This window comes from Heteronotia binoei, chromosome 3, assembly GCF_032191835.1.
Source record: "Heteronotia binoei isolate CCM8104 ecotype False Entrance Well chromosome 3, APGP_CSIRO_Hbin_v1, whole genome shotgun sequence".
Classification (NCBI taxonomy): domain Eukaryota; kingdom Metazoa; phylum Chordata; class Lepidosauria; order Squamata; family Gekkonidae; genus Heteronotia; species Heteronotia binoei.
In genome coordinates, this window is record NC_083225.1 from 191,339,789 (window position 1) to 191,361,192 (window position 21,404).

Below are 21,404 nucleotides of genomic sequence, written 5' to 3' on the forward strand. Positions count from 1 at the left end.
AGGCCAGTGGCCCATCCAGTCCAACACTCTGTGTCACATAAGAACATAAGAGAAGCCATGTTGGATCAGGCCAATGGCCCATCCAGTCCAACACTCTGTGTCACATAAGAACATCAGAGAAGCCATGTTGGATCAGGCCAATAGCCCATCCAGTCCAACACTCTGTGTCACATAAGAACATAAGAGAAGCCATGTTGGATCAGGCCAATGGCCCAACCAGTCCAACACTCTGTGTCACATAAGAACATCAGAGAAGCCATGTTGGATCAGGCCAGTGGCCCATCCAGTCCAACACTCTGTGTCACATAAGAACATAAGAGAAGCCATGTTGGATCAGGCCAATGGCCCATCCAGTCCAACACTCTGTGTCACATAAGAACATAAGAGAAGCCATGTTGGATCAGGCCAATGGCCCATCCAGTCCAACACTCTATTTCACACAGTGGCCAAAAAACCCAAGTGCCACCAGGAGGTCCACCAGTGGGGCCAGGACACTGGAAGCCCTTCCACTGTTGCCCGCCCCCAAGCACCCAGAATAGAGAGCATCACTGCCCCAGATAGAGAGTTCTAACAATACACTGTGCCTAATAGCCACTGATGGACCTCTGCTCCATATGCTTATCCAATCCCGTCTTGAAGCTGGCTATGCTTGCAGCCGCCGCCACCTCCTGTGGCAGTGAATTCCGCATGTTGATCTAACACTTTGAGTTGTGCCATGAATTATTTTAGAATCAAAACTCAGAGCTCAGGGAGCTCAAGTTCTGAGGTAAAGTACCTCCTTTTATCCATTCTAACCCTGACTGCTCAGCAATTTCATTGAATGCCCACAGGTTCTCATATTGTGAGAAAGGGAGAAAAGTACATTGAGGCCAAGAATCCCAGCTACAAATACAAGTTGATGGGGTGTGACTGACCAAGAGAGAGAGCTTGGGGTCGTGGTAGAGAACTCACTGAAAATGTCAAGTCAGTGTGCGTTTGCAATAAAAAAGAGCAACGCCATGCTGGGAATTATTAGGAAGGGAACTGATAACAAATCAGCCAGTATCATAATGCCCCTGTATAAATCGATGGTGCGGTCTCATTTGGAGTACTGTGTGCAGTTCTGGTCGCCGCACCTCAAAAAGGATATTATAGCATTGGAGAAAGTCCAGAGAAGGGCAACTAGAATGATTAAAGGGCTGGAGCACTTTCCCTATGAAGAAAGGTTGAAACGCTTGGGGCTCTTTAGCTTGGAGAAACGTCGACTGCGGGGTGACATGATAGAGGTTTACAAGATAATGCATGGAATGGAGAAAGTAGAGAAAGAAGTACTTTTCTCCCTTTCTCACAATACAAGAACTCGTGGGCATTCGATGAAATTGCTGAGCAGACAGGTTAAAACAGATAAAAGGAAGTCCTTCTTCACCCAAAGGGTGATTAACATGTGGAATTCACTGCCACAGGAGGTGGTGGCGGCCACAAGTATAGCCACCTTCAAGAGGGGTTTAGATAAAAATATGGAGCACAGGTCCATCAGTGGCTATTAGCCACAGTGTGTGTGTATATATAAAAATTTTTGCCACTGTGTGATACAGAGTGTTGGACTTGATGGGCCATTGGCCTGATCCAACATGGCTTCTCTTATGTTCTTATGTGACACAGAGTGTTGGACTGGATGGGCCACTGGCCTGATCCAACATGGCTTCTCTTATGTTCTTATGTGACGCAGAGTGTTGGACTGGAGGGGCCACTGGCCTGATCCAAAAGGGCTTCTCTTATGTTCTTATGTGACGCAGAGTGTTGGACTGGAGGGGCCACTGGCCTGATCCAACATGGCTTCTCTTATGTTCTTATGTGACGCAGAGTGTTGGGCTGGATGGGCCCTTGGCCTGATCCAACATGGCTTCTCTTATGTTCTTAAGTACCTCTTTCTCTGCCTTCTCCATCCCATGCATTATCTTGTCAACCTCTATCATGTCACCCCGCAGTCGACGTTTCTCCAAGCGAAAGAGCCCCAAGCGTTTTAACCTTTCTTCATAGGGAAAGTGTTCCAACCCTTGAAGCATTCTAGTTTTACGCAATTTGTAGATGTTTTAAATCTGTATAGCATGGAGAGACGGGCACCACCTGGCTATAATTTTAAATGCTTGAAATTCCTCGCAATGCTATGTCCTTATGAAGATTCATCAGTTTTACAAAAGGGTTCACTCTATCCAATTCCACATGAAGAACGTCCTCCTTTCTGTTCTTCTTTCACTCTTCCTGTAAAGTGCTTGTGCAGTCTAATTCTTTAAATAAAGCAGGAGTCAAGTGTCACCTTTAAGACTAACCAAGTTTTATTCAGAACCTGAATAAAACTTGGTTTGTCTTAAAGGTGCCACTTGACTCCTGCTTTGTTCAGCTACTCCAGACCAACACAGCTGCCCGCTTGGATCTACCCTTAAATGAAGTTATTGCCAAGTCCGATATGAGGTTGTAAGACACTCTATCGTGTTGAATTTGGCAAGAATTTTATTTAAAGGATGTGGTTCTTACGTTAAAACAAGTTTGGCCACCCCTGATATAGCCCATTGAAGTCCCTCCTCTCTCCAAAACCTCCTCAGGCTCCATCTCCAAAATCTTCAGCTATTTCCTAATCTGCAGCTTGACAGAAGAGCCGTGGTTCCACAATCAAAGCCTCCTTGTATTGGAAGTTTTAAAAAAGGTAAAGGTAGTCCCCTGTGCAAGCACCAGTCGTTTCCGACTCTGGGGTGACGTTGCTTTCACAACGTTTTCACGGCAGACTTTTTAAGAAGTGGTTTGCCATTGCCTTCCCCATTCATCTATACTTTCCCTCCAGCTAGATGGGGACTCATTTGACCCACCTCGGAAGGATGGAAGGCTGAGTCAACCTGGAGCCGGCTACCTGAACCCAGCTTCCGCCGGGATCGAATTCAGGTCGTGAGCAGAGAGTTCAGACTGCAGTACTGCAGCTTTACCACTCTGCGCCACAGAGCTCTTAAAAGTAAAGGTAGTCCCCTGTGTAAGCACCAGTCGTTTTCGACTCTGGGGTGACATTGCTTTCACAATGTTTTCACGGCAGACTTTTTGCGGGGTGGTTTGCCATTGCCTTCCCCAGTCATCTACACTTTCCCCCCCAGCAAGCTGGGAACTCATTTTACCAACCTTGGAAGGATGGAAGGCTGAGTCAACCTGGAGCTGGCTACCTGAAACCAGCTTCCGCCGGGATCTAACTCAGGTCATGAGCTCAGACTGCAGAACTGCAGCTTTACCACTCTGCGCCACTCTGCCAAAACCAGACAGAAACCTTTCGGATCTGATCCAGGAGCCTTACCCGTGTCGTAATGCCAGCCTGACAAAACCCTTCCGGTTCTTCAGAGTCACAGAGTTTTTGCCTGGGACACAGTTGAGAGATTCGGCGGCCCCACCAACTACGATCACAACGGCATTCCCGGTGCCCTTTTTGGAAAGGATGTAGTCTATGCTGTCGCGGTTCACGGGGCAGATACCTGAGCATTCAGAAGAGAGAGAGAGAGAGAGAGAGCATTAAAAAAATGGAACCAAATGGACTTTGCAAACTCCCAATGGGAAAATATAGCCTCTTTTGTGGAGAAAACAGGAAAAAAAAACCAGGGTTAAGCTGTTAGCAGGAATGCCCTTGCCACTTCACCCCGAGTTCAAGAGAGCAGCATCCGTCCCGTGATTCTGGCCAGAAACGGCTCAGAATTCAGCATCCTGAGAATTTCCGCTTTTATCGCTGGGGAAGGAAAGAGGACAGCCAGGGGAAACAATGGGAAATTCCCGCCCCCCACCCCCCCAAAAAAATCCTCCTTAAACGAGCAAAATGCAGATGGCAAAATTTAGGTCAGAACTTGAGCTCCTTTAGCTTCGCATTCTGATTTTAAAATACCGCATGGTGGCACAACTCAAGGCTGTGGCACTGGCTGTTAGCTGTGGCTATCAGATTTATCTGGACCTGTCTGACCCATCCTTCCAAGAGCTCCTGTTTTAGGCAGAGGAAGAAGACCACCGTAGATTTATACCCCACTCTTCTCTCAGAATCAGAGTCTCAGAGCGACTTACAATCTCCTTTATCTTCTTTCCCCCACAACAGACACCCTGTGAGGTAGGTGGGGCTGAGAGAGATCCCCCAGAAGCTGCCTTTTCAAGGACAACTCCTACCGGAACTATGGCTGACCCAAGGCCATTCCAGCAGCTGCAAGTGGAGGAGTGGGGAATCAAACCGGGTGCTCCCAGATAAGAGAGCTCTGGCTGACCCAAGGCCATTCCAGCAGCTGCAAGTGGAGGAGTGGGGTATCGAACCCGGTTCTCCCAGATAAGAGTCCACGCACTTAACCACTACACCAAACTGGCTCTCCGAGAACTGCTCTTGAGCAGAACAGCTCTGAGAGAACTTGTGACTGACTCATGGTCACTCCAGCAGCTGCAAGTGGAGGAGTGGGGAATCAAACCCGGTTCTCTCTGATAAGAGTCCACGCACTTAACCACTACACCAAACACAACAACCCTGTGTGGTTTGGTTAACCCAAGAGAAAGGCTCACCCCCATAACGAAAGGGGGATAAGGACCTCTATATTCAGAGGCGGTAAACCTCTGAATACCAGCACCAGGAGGCAACATCAGGGGAAGGCCATAGTCTCTGTGACCTGTTATTGGCCCTCCAAAGGGACTGGCTGGCCACAGTGGGAGACGGGATCCTGGACTACATAGACCCTCCCTGGTCTGATCCAGCAGGGCTCTTCTGATGTTCTTAGGGAGGCCTCAGCCTCTCTGCCCTGTCGTTGGCCCTCCAGAGGAACTTGTTGGCCACTGTGTGACAGGAGCTGGACTAGATGTACCACTGGTCTGATCTAGCAGGGCTCTTCTGAGGTTCTTCTCAGGGGAAGGCCTCAGCCTCTCTGCCCTGTTGTTGGCCCTCCGGAGGAACTGGCTGGCCACTGTGTGAGACAGGTGGCTGGACTAGAGGGACCCTCCCTGGTCTGATCCAGCAGGGCTCTTCTGAGGTTCTTCTCAGGGGAAGGCCTCAGCCTCTCTGCCCTGTTGTTGGTCCTTCAGAGGAACTGGTTGGCCCCTGTGTGAGACAGAAAGCTGGACTAGATGGACCTTCACTGGTCTGATCCAGCAGGGCTCTTCTTATGTTCTTAGGAAGGCCTCGGCCTCTCTGCCCTGTCATTGGCCCTCCTGAGGGACTGGTTGGCCACTGTGTGAGACAGGAGGCTGGACTAGATGGACCCTCACTGGTCTGATCCAGCAGAGCTCTTCTGATGTTCTTAGGAAGGCCTCAGCCTCTCTGCCCTGTCGTTGGCCCTCCCGAGGAACTGGTTGGCCACTGTGTGACAGGAGCTGTACTAGATGGACCACTGGTCTGATCTAGCAGGGTTCTGAGGTTCTTCTCAGGGGAAGGCCTCAGCCTCTCTGCCCTGTTGCTGGCCCTCCAGAGGAACTGGCTGGCCACTGTGTGAGACAGGTGGCTGGACTAGAGGGACCCTCCCTGGTCTGATCCGGCAGGGCTCTTCTGAGGTTCTTCTCAGGGGAAGGCCTCAGCCTCTCTGCCCTGTTGTTGGCCCTCCAGAGGAACTGGCTGGCCACTGCGTGAGGCAGGAGGCTGGACTGGATGGGCCCTCCCTGGTCTGATCCAGCAGGGCTCTTCTGATGTTCTTAGGAAGGCCTCGGCCTCTCTGCCCTGTCGTTGGCCCTCCCGAGGGACTGGTTGGCCCCTGTGTGAGGCAGGAGGCTGGACTGGATGGGCCCTCCCTGGTCTGATCCAGCAGGGCTCTTCTTTGGCTCTTACGCCCTCTTTTGGCCATCCATAGGAACTGGCTGACCACTATGTGAAATTAGACAGACCTCTGCTCTGATCCAGCAGAGCCGTTCTGATGTTTTTATCGGGGAAGGCCCTCATCCTCCATGCCCTCCTGTTGGCCCTCTGGAGAAACATGTTGGCCTCTGTTTGAGACAGGATGCTGGACTAGATGGACCCTCACTGGTCTGATCTGGCAGAGCTCTTCTGATGTTCTCATGAACTGAAAAGTCCCATATTAGTCCAAGGCACTATCTGCAACGGGGCACTGGATTCCATGCTGTGGTCATTGAATCCAACGGGGCATTGGATTCCATGACCACCTGGCCATGAATGCCAGGGAGGGGCCGTGGCTCAGTGGAAGGGCTTCTGCTTGGGAAGCAGAAGGTCCCAGGTTCAGTCCCCGGCACCTCCAGTTAAAAGGACCAGGCAGTAGGTGATGGGAAAGACCTCAGTCTGAGACCCTGGAGAGACGTACAGTGGGGCTGTAGCTCAGTGGCAGAGCATCTGCTTGGGAAGCAGAAGGTCCCAGGTTCAGTCCCCGACATCTTCAGTTAAAAGGACCAGGCAGTAGGCGATGGGAAAGACCTCAGTCTGAGACCCTGGAGAGACATACAGTGGGGCTGTAGCTCAGTGGCAGAGCATCTGCTTGGGAAGCAGAAGGTCCCAGGTTCAGTCCCCGACATCTTCAGTTAAAAGGACCAGGCAGTAGGCGATGGGAAAGACCTCAGCCTGAGACCCTGGAGAGACATACAGTGGGGCTGTAGCTCAGTGGCAGAGTATCTGCTTGGTAAGTGGAAGGTCCCAGGTTCAATCCCCGACATCTTCAGTTAAAAGGACCAGGCAGTAGGCGATGGGAAAGACCTCAGCCTGAGACCCTGGAGAGACATACAGTGGGGCTGCAGCTCAGTGGCAAAGCATCTGCTTGGAAAGCAGAAGGTCCCAGGTTCAATCCCCAGCATCTCCAACTACAAAGGGTCCAGGCAGTAGGTGCTAGGAAAGACCTCTGCCTGAGACCCTGCTGCCAATTAGAGTTGACAATACTGACCGCGGTGAACTGATTTGACATAAGCTAGCTTTGTACGTGTTCAACGCTGGGCTTTTACCAGCTTCGCACCAAGAGCCGTCGAGAGATTTTGGCAGCTGCTGCAACTTCTCAGCTGCTTTCTCCTTAGCCTCCAAGGCCGCCTTCCAAGCGGGCTAATCGGCTTACCCAAAGGAGGGCCAGATTCACAAACAGGGAGAGAAATGAGACCAGATGGCGCCTTTCCCATTCGAACACCCAAAAAGCCCGGGCTGCGATCGGTTGTTTTTTCACACCAGAGATCCCTTCCTTCCTTGGCAGTGCCAGATCAAACCCCGTGGAGGCCTCGAGGCAGTCAAAATCTCAGGGCCCCCCTTGCAAATCATCTCTGAGTTGGAGGGTCCTGAAGGCCCCTTTGACAAAGCCGCGGGGGAGAGGCAGAGAAAGGCAAACTTGGCGACGACGCCGGCAGCAGCCGCACCAGGCGAGTCGGGCAAAGAGCGGCTCAGTTGCTGGCTGTGTGTGCAGGCTGGGAGGGCTGCAAATGGGGGGGGGGGAGCTGGCCCAGGGTGTGGGGGCCCATAGGTTAGTGCCTAGTTGGCCTAACGGTTAATCCGGCCCTGTCCCTCGGCCAGACTAACATGACACTGCGGGACCTTTTCTGCTGAAGGCGGGAAGAGAGAGTAAAAGGTCGCACAGACGGCTCTCTAATCCCGGCCGGGGTCCTTCCGGGTCCCTTTCTGTCAGCTGCAGAGAGCCCCAGACTGAACGGCTAAGCTGTTCGGCCAGCAAAGCAGGGCTCGGAAGGTAAGCCCCACTTCAGCTGAGATCACGTGACCACCTGCCAGGACACCTTGTCCTATAAAAGCGTCTACCCAGGCATGAACCGGCCCTTTAAATGTTGAGATTCTCTAAAGCAGGGGTCATGTAATAGAAAGAGAGGTGCCGGAGCTCACTGAACATATATATATGAATGTATGAAGCTGCCTTCTACTGAATCAGACCCTCCGTCCATCAAAGTCAGTCTTGTCTACTCAGACTGGCAGCAGCTCTCTAGGGTCTCAAGCTGAGGTTTTTCATGCCTATTTTCCTGGACCCTTTTTTAGTGGAGATGCCGGGGATTGAACCTGGGACCTTCTGCTTACCAAGCAGATGCTCTACCACTGAGCCACAGCCCCATTCATGGCTCTCCAGGGTCTCCAGCTGAGGTTCTTCACACCTACTTGCCTGGACCCTTTTGAGTTGGAGATGCCGGGGATTGAACCTGGGACCTTTTGCTTACCAAGCAGATGCTCTACCACTGAGCCACAGCCCCATTCATGGCTCTCCAGGGTCTCCAGCTGAGGTTCTTCACACCTACTTGCCTGGACCCTTTTGAGTTGGAGATGCCGGGGATTGAACCTGGGACCTTTTGCTTACCCAGCAGATGCTCTACCACTGAGCCACAGCCCCATTCATGGCTCTCCAGGGTCTCCAGCTGAGGTTATTCACACCTATTTGCCTGGACTCTTTTAGCTGAAGATGCCGGGGATTGAACCTGGGACCTTCTGCTTACCAAGCAGATGCTCTACCACTGAGCCACAGCCCCATTCATGGCTCTCCAGGGTCTCAAGCTGAGGTTCTTCACGCCTACTTGCCTGGACCCTTTTGAGTTGGAGATGCCAGGGATTGAACCTGGGACCTTCTGCTTCCCATGCAGATGCTCTACCACTGAGCCACAGCCCCATTCATGGCTCTCCAGGGTCTCCAGCTGAGGTTCTTCACGCCTCATCCAGGTCAGCAGACCAAACGTAACCAGTTGTGGATAGCGGTCATATATCTTCAGATGTATTAAACTGAGATTGTAAGAGTTGGAGGAAACAAAACTGTGCCCAACGGACCCTTCTGTCTGCTCTCCAGCATCCTTAGGGCTCAATGGTTTTTTGTGGCAAAATGCCTCATTATCTATCAGACTTAACCATTCCAAGTCATCGCAGGGCATTTATGTTGGCTAATTAAATGCGTTTCCCTCCAAATTTTACAAGGGAGATATCATCGAATCTCTTTATGTGATAGACTCTGTTCCTGTGGAGTGAATATTCCCAACTCAATTCAGCATATATTGCTTGATTGTTCCATATATCATAATCTCTGTAAAGATCTATTTTGCAAGCCTTCCTTCTCCCCAGATCTGTCTATTCTGCCACCCTGTCATTAGTGACTGAATGATACAGAGTGGGAGGTTAGCGAGGCTGTGGCAAAATTTTTGGCAGACATCCTTAAATTTAAATCTGACCATGTATGAATGCATTTATAATCTCGGTTTCTTTTCAATTTTTATCTCCAATGTTTAATTTTTTTTTTCTGTGAATTCTCATTTGCAACTGTTATGCCATTAAAGGTTTGGTATGGTACGGTGTCCTGGCCTCACTGGTGGACCTCCTGATGGCACCTGGGTTTTTTGGCCACTGTGTGATATAGAGTGTTGGACTGGATGGGCCATTGGCCTGATCCAACATAGCTTCTCTTATGTGACACAGAGTGTTGGACTGGATGAGCCACTGGCCTGATCCAACATGGCTTCTCTTGTGTTCTTATGTGACACAGAGTGTTGGACTGGATGGGCCATTGGCCTGATCCAACATGGCTTCTCTTATGTTCTTATGTGACCCAGAGTGTTGGACTGGATGGGCCACTGGCCTGATCCAACATGGCTTCTCTTATGTTCTTATGTCTGGGGCAGTGATGCTTTGTATTCTTGGTGCTTGGGAAAGGCAACAGTGTGAGGGCTTCTAGTGTCCTGGCCCCACTGGTGGACCTCCTAACGGCACCTGGGTTTTTTGGCCCCTGTGTGACACAGAGTGCTGGACTGGATGGACCATTGGCCTGATCCAACATGGCTTCTCTTATGTTTTTATGTCTGGGGCATGATGCTCTGTATTCTTGGTGCTTTGGGGGGGGCACAGTGGGAAGGCTTCTAGTGTCCTGGCCCCACTGGTGGACCTCCTGATGGCACCTGGGGTTTTTGGCCCATGTGACACACAGAGTGTTGGACTGGATGGGCCATTGGCCTGATCCAACATGGCTTCTCTTATGTTCTTATGTCTGGGGCATGATGCTCTGTATTCTTGGTGCTTTGGGGGGGCACAGTGGGAAGGCTTCTAGTGTCCTGGTCCCACTGGTGGACCTCCTAATGGCACCTGGGGTTTTTGGCCCATGTGACACACAGAGTGTTGGACTGGATGGGCCATTGGCCTGATCCAACATGGCTTCTCTTACGTTCTGCTCTAGAGAACTGTTCAGGGCTTCTCTCTGCAGGGCTGCCCTTGCATGTGGGTTCGTATCCAGATAACTTTTCATAGAGCTGGTGGCCGCTGGAAGTCAAACTTTGCCCCCTTCGTCGTTTGGCTGCTTGACATGTTTTGCACCTGGGTTGTTTCTGATGCCGGGAGGTGATTCGGGCTCCCGAGGACATTTCTATCCTGCCGTTTCTACCCACTCCCAGAGGAGATCAGCCCCCTGTGAAGGAAGTTAAGCTGCTTGACCCGAGGTCATCCCGGGAGCTTCACGGCTGAGCCGGGATTGGAACCTCGGTCTCTCGGGTCATCGTCTGACACGCTCACCCCTACGCCTCTTGGGGCCTCACGGAGCAGGGAACAAAATGTTTGGAGCCGTAGAGCACAAGGGAAGGCAGAAGAAGGGGCAAAGAACTCTCCGTCGAGGGTTCTCTTTTGCCCACATATGGTGGGAGATGGCCAGATGACAGCAGTCCTTGCCTACTGATGCTCACATGACTGGCAGAAAGAAACCAAGGCAACGGATTGTCCTGGGGAGAAAAGCTGAAAAGAAAATAAGGCCTTGTCTGCTTACAGGAAGTTCTTGTTTTTCCCCACATTGAAATTTTTATTATTTTTTGTTAACAAACAATATTTCACAATTATCTATCATTAACTACTTACAGGAAGTCCTGACCACAGAGTTCCTGGCGATTCCTAGAGCTACACTACAACACTTCCAGGTAGCTCTAGGAACTGCCAGAAACTCTATGATCAGCATTTCCTGTAATCAGACAAAGTCTTGTTTTTCTTCTTAATGTTTATCTCCAGGACCCCACCCACGATCCTACCTTTATCCTTGCATTCCTTAACGGGCAGCTTGTGCGTGAACAGGACAGTGACGAGGTTACCGTCATGACATCTTGATGGACTTAGACGGATAGTGACTTCAAGGCCGCCCTGAGCCTGCCTAGGCGGGGAGGGCGGGATACAAATAAAATTTAATAATAATAATAATAAAAAAGGCAAGCTCATGGCTGCCGTGGGGATTCGAACACGGGACTCTCAGGTTAACGTCTCACCCAGTAAAAAATGAACCCAAGGAAGAGGTTCCATCATTTAACTCAGTGGGGCTTAATTAAAAGCAAGCCACTTCCCAGAATTTGGTCCATTGTGCGTGCATTTACATGCGGAACTTCTAGGAGCGTCCCCCCTTCTGTACCGGATCGCCATCTGTATATTCTACCGTTATAGTTTTAAGCTTTCAATAATGTTTCCAAGTTCAGTTTATTACAATCAGGGCTGTTTTTGAAGAAATAGCCCAGGAGGAACACACACCCCTGAGATCATCATTGTTTCATACAGGGCTTTTTTTTCCTAGGAAAAAAAGTGCGGCAGGAACTCATTCCCATATTAGGCCACACACCCCTGCCAAGCCAGCCGGAACGGTGTTCCTGTGAATTCCTACTAAAAAAAAAAAAAAGGCCCTGATTACAAATATGAGTTGCATGTCAAAAATTCTTGGCTAGAATGAAAATTGGAGCTAAATAGTATATAAAACAGAATAAGTACGTTGAAATAAGACCAAGTTTTTGCCGCCTAATTAAACATCAATGAAAAAAACCAGGACAGGGAGAAAGTCTAAACAACCCAGAAACACCAGGTATCTCCTTTGTATAATGAAAACATTGGAGAGCTACTGGCCCAACAGGAAGTAGGTAACACTGAGTCGTGAATATTACAGAGGCTGTAAAGCGCCAGAGATAAGAAAGATTACAAGAAATATTTTTGAAGCTGACGTAAGACTTCAGAGAGCCTCAGACTAAAGGCTTAAGTTATTCATATGTGCATCTCTTGACAAAGATACTAATCGAAACGGGAAATATAACGATCAAAATTTCCATTGAGAACATACGTTATGTGCAGTTGGAGAATATATTTATATCGCCTTTGAGTGTTGTACAAGTCTTTACATATTCCTTGGAAGCCTGGGACTGTAATAGAACTTGGTGGTTTGGTTTATGTTATTAAAGGTTTGGAACACTTTCCCCATGAAGAAAGGTTGAAAAGCTTGGGGCTCTTTAGCTTGGAGAAACGTCGACTGCGGGGTGACATGATAGAGGTTTACAAGATTATGCATGGGATGGGGAAAGTAGAGAAAGAAGTACTTTTCTCTCTCTCACACAATACAAGAACTTGTGGGCATTCAATGAAATTGCTGAGCAGTCAGGTTAAAACAGATAAAAGGAAGTCCTTCTTCACCCAAAGGTTGATTAACATGTGGAATTCACTGCCACAGGAGCTGGTGGCGGCTACAAGCATAGCCAGCTTCAAGAGGGGGTTAGATAAAAATATGGAGCAGAGGTCCATCAGTGGCTATTAGCCACAGTGTGTGTGTGTGTGTGTATATATATATATATATATATAATTTTTTTGGCCACTGTGTGACACAGAGTGTTGTACTGGATGGGCCATTGGCCTGATCCAACATGGCTTCTATTATGTTCTTATTATTATTTGTGTGTTGGAGATACTAAGTACATTGTTTTCATTATACAAGGAAGATATCTGGTGTTTTCTGGTTTAGCCTAATTAAACTAGGCCAAGGCACAAAACCTCACTACCTTGGAGGTGATTTCATTACAACAATCAGCAAGAGGAGGAAGCATAAAATTGATTAGATCTGCCCGGAAACCTGGAGGCAAATGGAGTAGGATATGAAGATCGAATGTTCTGATAAAGCAGGTGCTGTAAAAGGACACATTCGACTGTCTCCATCGATCCAGGTTGCAAGAACAGAGTAGCTTCACATGTCCGTATCTTCCTCTTCGAATGATGTTTTAATTGTTGCTTCACTCTTCGCTGTAACCCTGCCTGACCCACGCAGTGTAGGGGAGGGTAGGATAGAAGACTAATAAATAATAATGCCTCCAGCAAGAGAGCTGGGTGGGCTTCAGCGCTTACCCCCAGACATCAAGTAGTCCCTCAAAATGGGCAATCGGAAGTTGCCAGCGAGCGTGGCGAGGTGCAGCCGGATCCCGGGAAACTTCTGGCCCACGCCCGTGGCTTCCGTGCTGAAGTTGCAAAAGGCCCCGAGTCCAAAGATGCCATGCGGGTGGTAGCCCAAAATGTAATTCCGAGTGGTCAATAAGTTGTGGGTTTTGAAAAGCTGAGGAAGGAAAGAGAAAGGGAGAGAGAAGAAGGAATAAAATTAGTTACATAAAAACATAACAGAAGCCATGTTGGATCAGGCCAGTGGCCGATCCAGCCCAACACTCTGCGTCACATACGAACATAAGAGAAGCCATGTTGGATCAGGCCAGTGGTCCATCCAGTCCAACACTCTGAGTCACATAAGAACATAAGAGAAGCCATATTGGATCAGGCCAGTGGCCCATCCAGTCCAACACTCTGTGTCACATAAGAACAGAAGAGAACCCATGTTGGATCAGGCCAATGGCCCCTCTAGTCCAACACTCTGTGTCACATAAGAACATAAGAGAAGCCACGTTGGATCAGGCCAGTGGCCCATCCAGTCCAACATTCTATGTCACATAAGAACATAAGAGAAGCCACGTTGGATCAGGCCAGTGGCCCATCCAGTCCAACACTCTATGTCACATAAGAACATAAGAGAATCCATGTTGGATCAGGCCAGTGGCCCATCCAGCCCAACACTCTGTATCACATAAGAGAAGCCATGTTAGATCAGGCCAATGGCCCATCCAGTCCAACACTCTGTGTCACATAAGAACATAAGGGAAGCCATTTTGGATCAGGCCAGTGGCCCATCCAGCCCAACACTCTGGGTCACATAACAACATAAGAGAAGCCATGTTGGATCAGGCCAGTGGCCCATCCAGCCCAACACTCTGTATCACATAAGAACGTAAGAGAAGCCATGTTGGATCAGGCCAATGGCCCATCCAGTCCAACTCTCTGTATCACATGAGAACATAAGAGAAGCCATGTTGGATCAGGCCAGTGGCCCATCCAGCCCAACACTCTGTGTCACATGAGAACATAAGAGAAGCCATGTTGGATCAGGCCAGTGGCCCATCCAGCCCAACACTCTGTTTCACACAATGGCTAAAAAAAAACAGGTGCCATCAGGAGGTCCATCAGTGGAGCCAGGACACTAGAAGCCCTCCCACTGTGCCCCCCCCCCAAGCACCAAGAAGACAGAGCATCACAGCTCCAGACATAAGAACACAAGAGAAGTCATATTGGATCAAGCCAATGGCCCATCCAGTCCAACACTCTGTACACACAGTGGCCCAAAAGCCGCAGGTGCCATCAGTGGTGCCAGGGCACTAAAAGCCCTCCCACTGTGCCCCCCCAAGCACCAAGAATACAGAGCATCACTGCCCCAGACAGAGAGTTCCAACAATAAGCTGTGGCAATATGCTGCTCCATATGCTCATCCAATCCCCTCTTGAAGCTGGCTATGCTTGTAGCCACCACCACCATATGAAGATCAAATGTTCTTCATATGCCCAAAGCTGTTTTTGGGGTGAAGTTGAATTTTTCAAGCCAGGTGGGATGACGGCCATTTTCACAGCCAGCCTAGGCAGAGAGTGTAGAACCCTTTTTCCCTGCAGGGCTAGTTTTCTGCGTGCGGGGAGAGTTGAATTTCAAGATGGAGACTCTGCCCTGCTGTCAGGCACATGATGCCCTCCCATTACAGCTCTCCCACCGTATTCCCAGCAAAAGCTCCTAAAACGTTGGGGGGGCAGGCATGAGGGAGGGCCTTGTCTTCCTGACCCGTGTAGTACATGGCAGTGAATCCCACGTGTGAATCACCCTTTGGGTGAAGGACTTCCTTTTATCCGTTCTAACCCGACTGCTCAGCAATTTCATTGAATGCCCACGAGTTCTTGTATTGTGAGAAAGGGAGAAAAGGACTTCTTTCTCTACCTTCTCCTTCCCAGGCATAATCTTGTAAACCTCTCTCATGTCACCCCGCAGTCAACGTTTCTCCAAGCTAAAGAGCCCCAAGCGTTTTAACTTTTCATCATAGGGAAAGTGTTCCAGACCTTTAATCATTCTAGTTGCCCTTCTCTGGACTTTCTCCAATGCTATAATATCCTTTTTGAGGTGCAGTGACCAGAATTGTACACAGTATTCCAAAAGAGTATGGGCTGTTGTAGATTTTGCCCATCTGCAGATTGGCACCTGCAGAAGACCTTGCTCAGGTGAGTAAAGTTGTCATACTAGAGGACGGGGGCTGGAGGAACCCAGCAGCTCAACTGATGATAAAGATGGAGGAGGAGGAGATTGCATTTATACCCCACCCTTCACTACACAAAGGAGTCTAACAGAGCGACTTACAACCTCCTTCCCTTCTCCTCCCCATGACAGACACCCTGTGAGGTCGGTGGGGCGGAGAGAACCCTGACAGAAACTGCTCTTGAGCAGAACAGCTCTGAGAGAGTTATGACTGACCCAAGGCCATTCTAGCAGCTGCAAGTGGAGGAGTGGGGAATCAAACCCGGTTCTCCCAGATAAGAGAGCTCTGGCTGACCCAAGGCCATTCCAGCAGCTCCAAGTGGAGGAGTGGGGAATCAAACTTGGTTCTCCCAGATAAGAGAGCTCTAGCTGACCCAAGGCCATTCCAGCAGCTCCAAGTGGAGAAGTGGGGAATCAAACCCGGTTCTCCCAGATAAGAGAGCTCTAGCTGACCCAAGGCCATTCCAGCAGCTGCAAGTGGAGGAGTGGGGAATCAAACCCGGTTCTCTCAGGTAAGAGAGCTATGGCTGACCCAAGGCCATTCCAGCAGCTGCAAGTGGAGGAGTGAGGAATCAAACCCGGTTCTCCCAGATAAGAGAGCTATGGCTGACCCAAGGCCATTCCAGCAGCTGCAAGTGGAGGGGAATCAAACCCGGTTCTCCCAGATAAGAGAGCTCTGGCTGATCCAAGGCCATTCCAGCAGCTGCAAGTGGAGGGGAATCAAACCTGGTTCTCCCAGATAAGAGAGCTCTGGCTGACCCAAGGCCATTCCAGCAGCTGCAAGTGCAGGAGTGGCTAATCAGACCTGGTTCTCCCAGATAAGAGAGCTATGGCTGACTCAAGGCAATTCCAGCAGCTGCGGATGGAGGAGTGGGGAATCAAACCCGGTTCTCCCAGATAAGAGAGCTCTGACTGACCCAAGGCCATTCCAGCAGCTGCAAGTGGAGGAGTGGGGAATCAAACCCGGTTCTCCCAGATAAGAGAGCTGTGGCTGACCCAAGGCCATTCGAGCAGCTGCAAGTGGAGGAGTGGGGAATCAAACCCGGTTCTCCCAGATAAGAGAGCTATGGCTGACCCAAGGTCATTCCAGCAGGTGCAAGTGGAGGAGTGGGGAATCAAACCCGGTTCTCCCAGATAAGAGAGCTCTGGCTGACCCAAGGCCATTCCAGCAGCTGCAAGTGGCGGAGGGGGGAATCAAACCCGGTTCTCCCAGATAAGAGAGCTCTGGCTGACCCAAGGCCATTCCAGCAGCTGCAAGTGGAGGAGTGGGGAATCAAACCCGGTTCTCCCAGATAAGAGAGCTCTGGCTGACCCAAGGCCATTCCAGCAGGTGCAAGTGGAGGAGTGGGGAATCAAACCCGGTTCTCCCAGATAAGAGAGCTCTGGCTGACCCAAGGCCATTCCAACAGCTGCAAGTGGAGGGGAATCAAACCCGGTTCTCCCAGATAAGAGAGCTCTGGCTGACCCAAGGCCATTCCAGCAGGTGCAAGTGGAGGAGTGGGGAATCAAACCCGGTTCTCCCAGATAACAGAGCTATGGCTGACCCAAGGCCATTCCAGCAGCTGCAAGTGCAGGAGTGGGTAATCAGACCTGGTTCTCCCAGATAAGAGAGCTATGGCTGACCCAAGGCAATTCCAGCAGGTGCAAGTGGAGGAATGAGGAATCAAATCCAGTTCTCCCAGATAAGACAGCTCTGGCTGACCCAAGGCCATTCCAGCAGCTGCGGGTGGAGGAGTGGGGAATCAAACCCGGTTCTCCCAGATAAGAGAGCTGTGGCTGACCCAAGGCCATTCCAGCAGCTGCAAGTGGAGGAGTGGGGAATCAAACCCGGTTCTCCCAGATAAGAGAGCTGTGGCTGACCCAAGGCCATTCGAGCAGCTGCAAGTGGAGGAGTGGGGAATCAAACCCGGTTCTCCCAGATAAGAGAGCTATGGCTGACCCAAGGCCATTCCAGCAGCTGCAAGTGGAGGAGTGGGGAATCAAATCCGGTTCTCCCAGATAAGAGAGCTGTGGCTGACCCAAGGCCATTCGAGCAGCTGCAAGTGGAGGAGTGAGGAATCAAACCCGGTTCTCCCAGATAAGAGAGCTCTGGCTGACCCAAGGCCATTCCAGCAGCTGCAAGTGGAGGAGTGGGGAATCAAACCCGGTTCTCCCAGATAACAGAGCTCTGGCTGACCCAAGGCCATTCCAGCAGCTGCAAGTGGAGGAGTGGGGAATCAAACCCGGTTCTCCCAGATAAGAGAGCTCTGGCTGACCCAAGGCCATTCCAGCAGCTGCAAGTGGAGGCGTGGGGAATGAAACCCGGTTCTCCCAGATAAGAGAGCTCTGGCTGACCCAAGGCCATTCCAGCAGGTGCAAGTGGAGGAGTGGGGAATCAAACCCGGTTCTCCCAGATAAGAGAGCTCTGGCTGACCCAAGGCCATTCCAACAGCTGCAAGTGGAGGGGAATCAAACCCGGTTCTCCCAGATAAGAGAGCTCTGGCTGACCCAAGGCCATTCCAGCAGGTGCAAGTGGAGGAGTGGGGAATCAAACCCGGTTCTCCCAGAGAAGAGAGCTATGGCTGACCCAAGGTCATTCCAGCAGGTGCAAGTGGAGGAGTGGGGAATCAAACACGGTTCTCCCAGATAAGAGAGCTCTGGCTGACCCAAGGCCATTCCAGCAACTGCAAGTGGAGGAGCGGGGAATCAAACCCGGTTCTCCCAGATAAGAGAGCTCTGGCTTACCCAAGGCCATTGCAGCAGGTGCAAGTGGAGGAGTTGGGAATCAAACCCGGTTCTCCCAGATAAGAGAGCTCTGGCTGACCCAAGGCCATTCGAGCAGCTGCAAGTGGAGGAGTGAGGAATCAAACCCGGTTCTCCCAGATAAGAGAGCTCTGGCTGACCCAAGGCCATTCCAGCAGCTGCAAGTGGAGGAGTGGGGAATCAAACCCGGTTCTCCCAGATAAGAGAGCTCTGGCTGACCCAAGGCCATTCCAGCAGCTGCAAGTGGAGGAGTGGGGAATCAAACCTGGTTCTCCCAGATAAGAGAGCTCTGGCTGACCCAAGGCCATTCCAGCAGGTGCAAGTGGAGAATCAAACCCGGTTCTCCCAGATAAGAGAGCTCTGGCTGACCCAAGGCCATTCGAGCAGCTGCAAGTGGAGGAGTGAGGAATCAAACCCGGTTCTCCCAGATAAGAGAGCTCTGGCTGACCCAAGGCCATTCCAGCAGCTGCAAGTGGAGGAGTGGGGAATCAAACCCGGTTCTCCCAGATAAGAGAGCTCTGGCTGACCCAAGGCCATTCCAGCAGCTGCAAGTGGAGGAGTGGGGAATCAAACCTGGTTCTCCCAGATAAGAGAGCTATGGCTGACCCAAGGCCATTCCAGCAGGTGCAAGTGGAGAATCAAACCCGGTTATCCAAGATAAGAGAGCTATGGCTGACCCAAGGCCATTCCAGCAGCTGCAAGTGGAGGAGTGGGGAATCAAACCCGGTTCTCCCAGATAAGAGAGCTATGGCTGACCCAAGGCCATTCCAGCAGCTGCAAGTGGAGGAGTGGGGAATCAACTCCGGTTCTCCCAGATAAGAGAGCTATGGCTGACCCAAGGCCATTACAGGAGCTGCAAGTGGAGGAGTGGGGAATCAAACCCGGTTCTCCCAGATAAGAGGGCTCTGGCTGACCCAAGGCCATTCCAGCAGGTGCAAGTGGAGGCGTGGGGAATCAAACCTATTTCTCCCAAATAAGAGTCTGCACACTCATGTCAGACCCTGACAGTTCAATGATTGGAGACAGTCCATTACAAAATTAGCTGTTTATCGAGACATGACAGGTCAGAGTAAGACAGCCTTTGCGAAAACTGGCTTTGGCAAGCTTTTTCCCTTCTTTTATGGTCCCTGGTCCAAACCATTATACATTCAAAGAAAAGCGGGAAGAAAGCAGTCCCACACCCCCAAGATTCTACCCAGGCCCCTCGCAGGTGTGCACTTAATCAGGCAAGAGCGACCTTAGTAACTCTCGAGACCCGGCAGAAAGGAATGTTTCTACTGTTTCATAGAGATAGCGACAGTGCAAGTGGAGGCAATGGAAAATGAAAGTCCGTGGCAAGAGACACTTAACTTAAGCACTACACCAAACGTATGAACTAACAGCAGTCTTGCCAGACCCACCCCCCCATAAATCTTTCTGGGGACCCCTCACTCCCCAAAAGACTCAGAGAAGAGACAATCAGACTGCAGCTCTCCGCTGCTCTTGGCCCTTCACGCGCAGCCCTGCATTTTTAGCCTCAGCTTGTTTGGGAGCCCTGTTTGCCATTTGCAGCAGGTGGAAGGTCTCCTGGGGAACAACAGATGTGCCCGGGGGGGCCACCAGGGACACTCCCGGAGCAAAATATCCCGCAGACGCCAACGCTCGAAGACACACAGCCTCCCAGCTGCCGGGTGAGAGGAATGCCAAACAGCTCCATCCACATCCAAAAACGCTCAGCTGTCAGAATGCAGCGAACACGATCGGGGAGGGAGGGGCTGGCTTCTATTTTGCTCCATCTTTTCCCTTCCTGTTGCTTCACAGTGGCAAATGTCAAAGACATGCATCCCCAGGGCTTTTTTTTTTTTTTGCAACAGGAACTCCTTTGCATATTAGGCCACACCCCTCTTACGTAGCCAATCCTCCAAGAGCCTACAGAGCTCTTCGTACAGGGCCTAATGTAAGCTCTGGGAGGATTGACTGCATCCAGGGATGTGGCCTAATATGCAAAGGCGCTTCTGCTAGAATTCCACCCCTGGGCCACACCTCCCTGATGTAGCCAATCCTCCTGGAGCTTCCAGGGCTCTTAGAACAGGGCCTTCTGTAAGCTCCAGGTGGATTGGCTACATCAGGGGTGTGTGGCCTAATATGCAAAGGAGCTTCTGCTAGAATTCCACCCCTGGGTCACACCCCCCTGATGTAGCCAATCCTCCTGGAGCTTACAGGGCTCTTAGAACAGGGCCTACTGTAAGCTCCAAGAGGATTGGCTACATCAGGGGGTGTGGCCAAATATGCAAAGGAGCTTCTGCTAGAATTCCACCCCTGGGCCACACACCCCTGATGTAGCCAATTCTCCAAGAGCTTCCAGGGCTCTTAGTGCAGGGCCTCCTGTAAGCTCCAGGAGGATTGGCTGCATCAGGGGGATGTGGCCTAATATGCAAAGGCGCTTCTGCTAGAATTCCACCCCTGGGCCACACCCCCTGATGTAGCCAATCCTCCTGGAGCTTCCAGGGCTCTTAGTACTGGGCTTACTGTAAGCTCCAGGAGGATTGGCTACATCAGGGGGGTGTGGCCTAATATGCAAAGGTGCTTCGGCTAGAATTCCACCCCTGAGCCACACCTCCCTGATGTAGCCAATCCTCCTGGAGCTTCCAGGGCTCTTAGTACAGGGCCTACTGTAAGCTCCAGGAGGATTGGCTGCATCAGGGGTGTGTGGCCTAATATGCAAAGATGCTTCTGCTAGAATTCCACCCCTAGGCCCACCCCCCTGATGTAGCCAATCCTCCTGGAGCTTCCAGGGCTCTTAGATCAGGGCCTACTGTAAGCTCCAGGAGGATTGGCGGCATCAGGGAGGTGTGGCCTAATATGCAAAGGCGCTTCTGCTAGAATTCCACCCCTGGCCCCACCTCCCTGATGTAGCCAATCCCCTTGGAGCTTACAGGGCTCTTAGTACAGGGCCTACTGTAAGCTCCAGGAGCACTGGCTGCATCAGGGCGGTGTGGCCTAATATGCAAAGGAGTTCCTGCTATGAAAAAAAAGCCCTGGTGATGCATGTCTTTGACATTTGTCCTGGTGAAGCAACAGGAAGGGAAAAGGTGGGACAGAAGAGAAGTTAGACCCCCAGCGCCTCACTCACTCCGTCCGTCCACACCTTCCCAGGGCACTGCATCTTTTCTCAGAAAGCAGATGCAGAATCCGAGGCTGCCTGCAGGGGGCGCTCAGCTAAGCCACAGGGCTGCTTCCCAGGAGCAAAGGGGATACACCGACCCCTCTGAATCTAGATCTGGCTCAGCTAGGGTTGCCAGCCTCCTGGCGGGGGCTGGAGATCGCCTAACATTACAACAACTGATCTCCGGTTGACAGAAATCAGGTCACAGGG

At 50.9% G+C, this 21,404-nt stretch overlaps 1 protein-coding gene across 1 annotated transcript in view; it reads right to left on the bottom strand.

Moving 5' to 3' along the window:
- LOC132568847 (diacylglycerol O-acyltransferase 2-like) overlaps positions 1–21,404 on the bottom strand; it is a 70,461-nt gene that overhangs the window by 6,574 nt on the left and 42,483 nt on the right. The window contains exons 5-6 of the mRNA XM_060235031.1: positions 13,043–13,247; positions 3,314–3,488 (exon numbers count right to left, since the gene is read on the bottom strand). Of these exons, the coding sequence (XP_060091014.1) occupies positions 3,314–3,488; positions 13,043–13,247 (380 nt within the window). The remainder of the gene's footprint in view (positions 1–3,313; positions 3,489–13,042; positions 13,248–21,404) is intronic.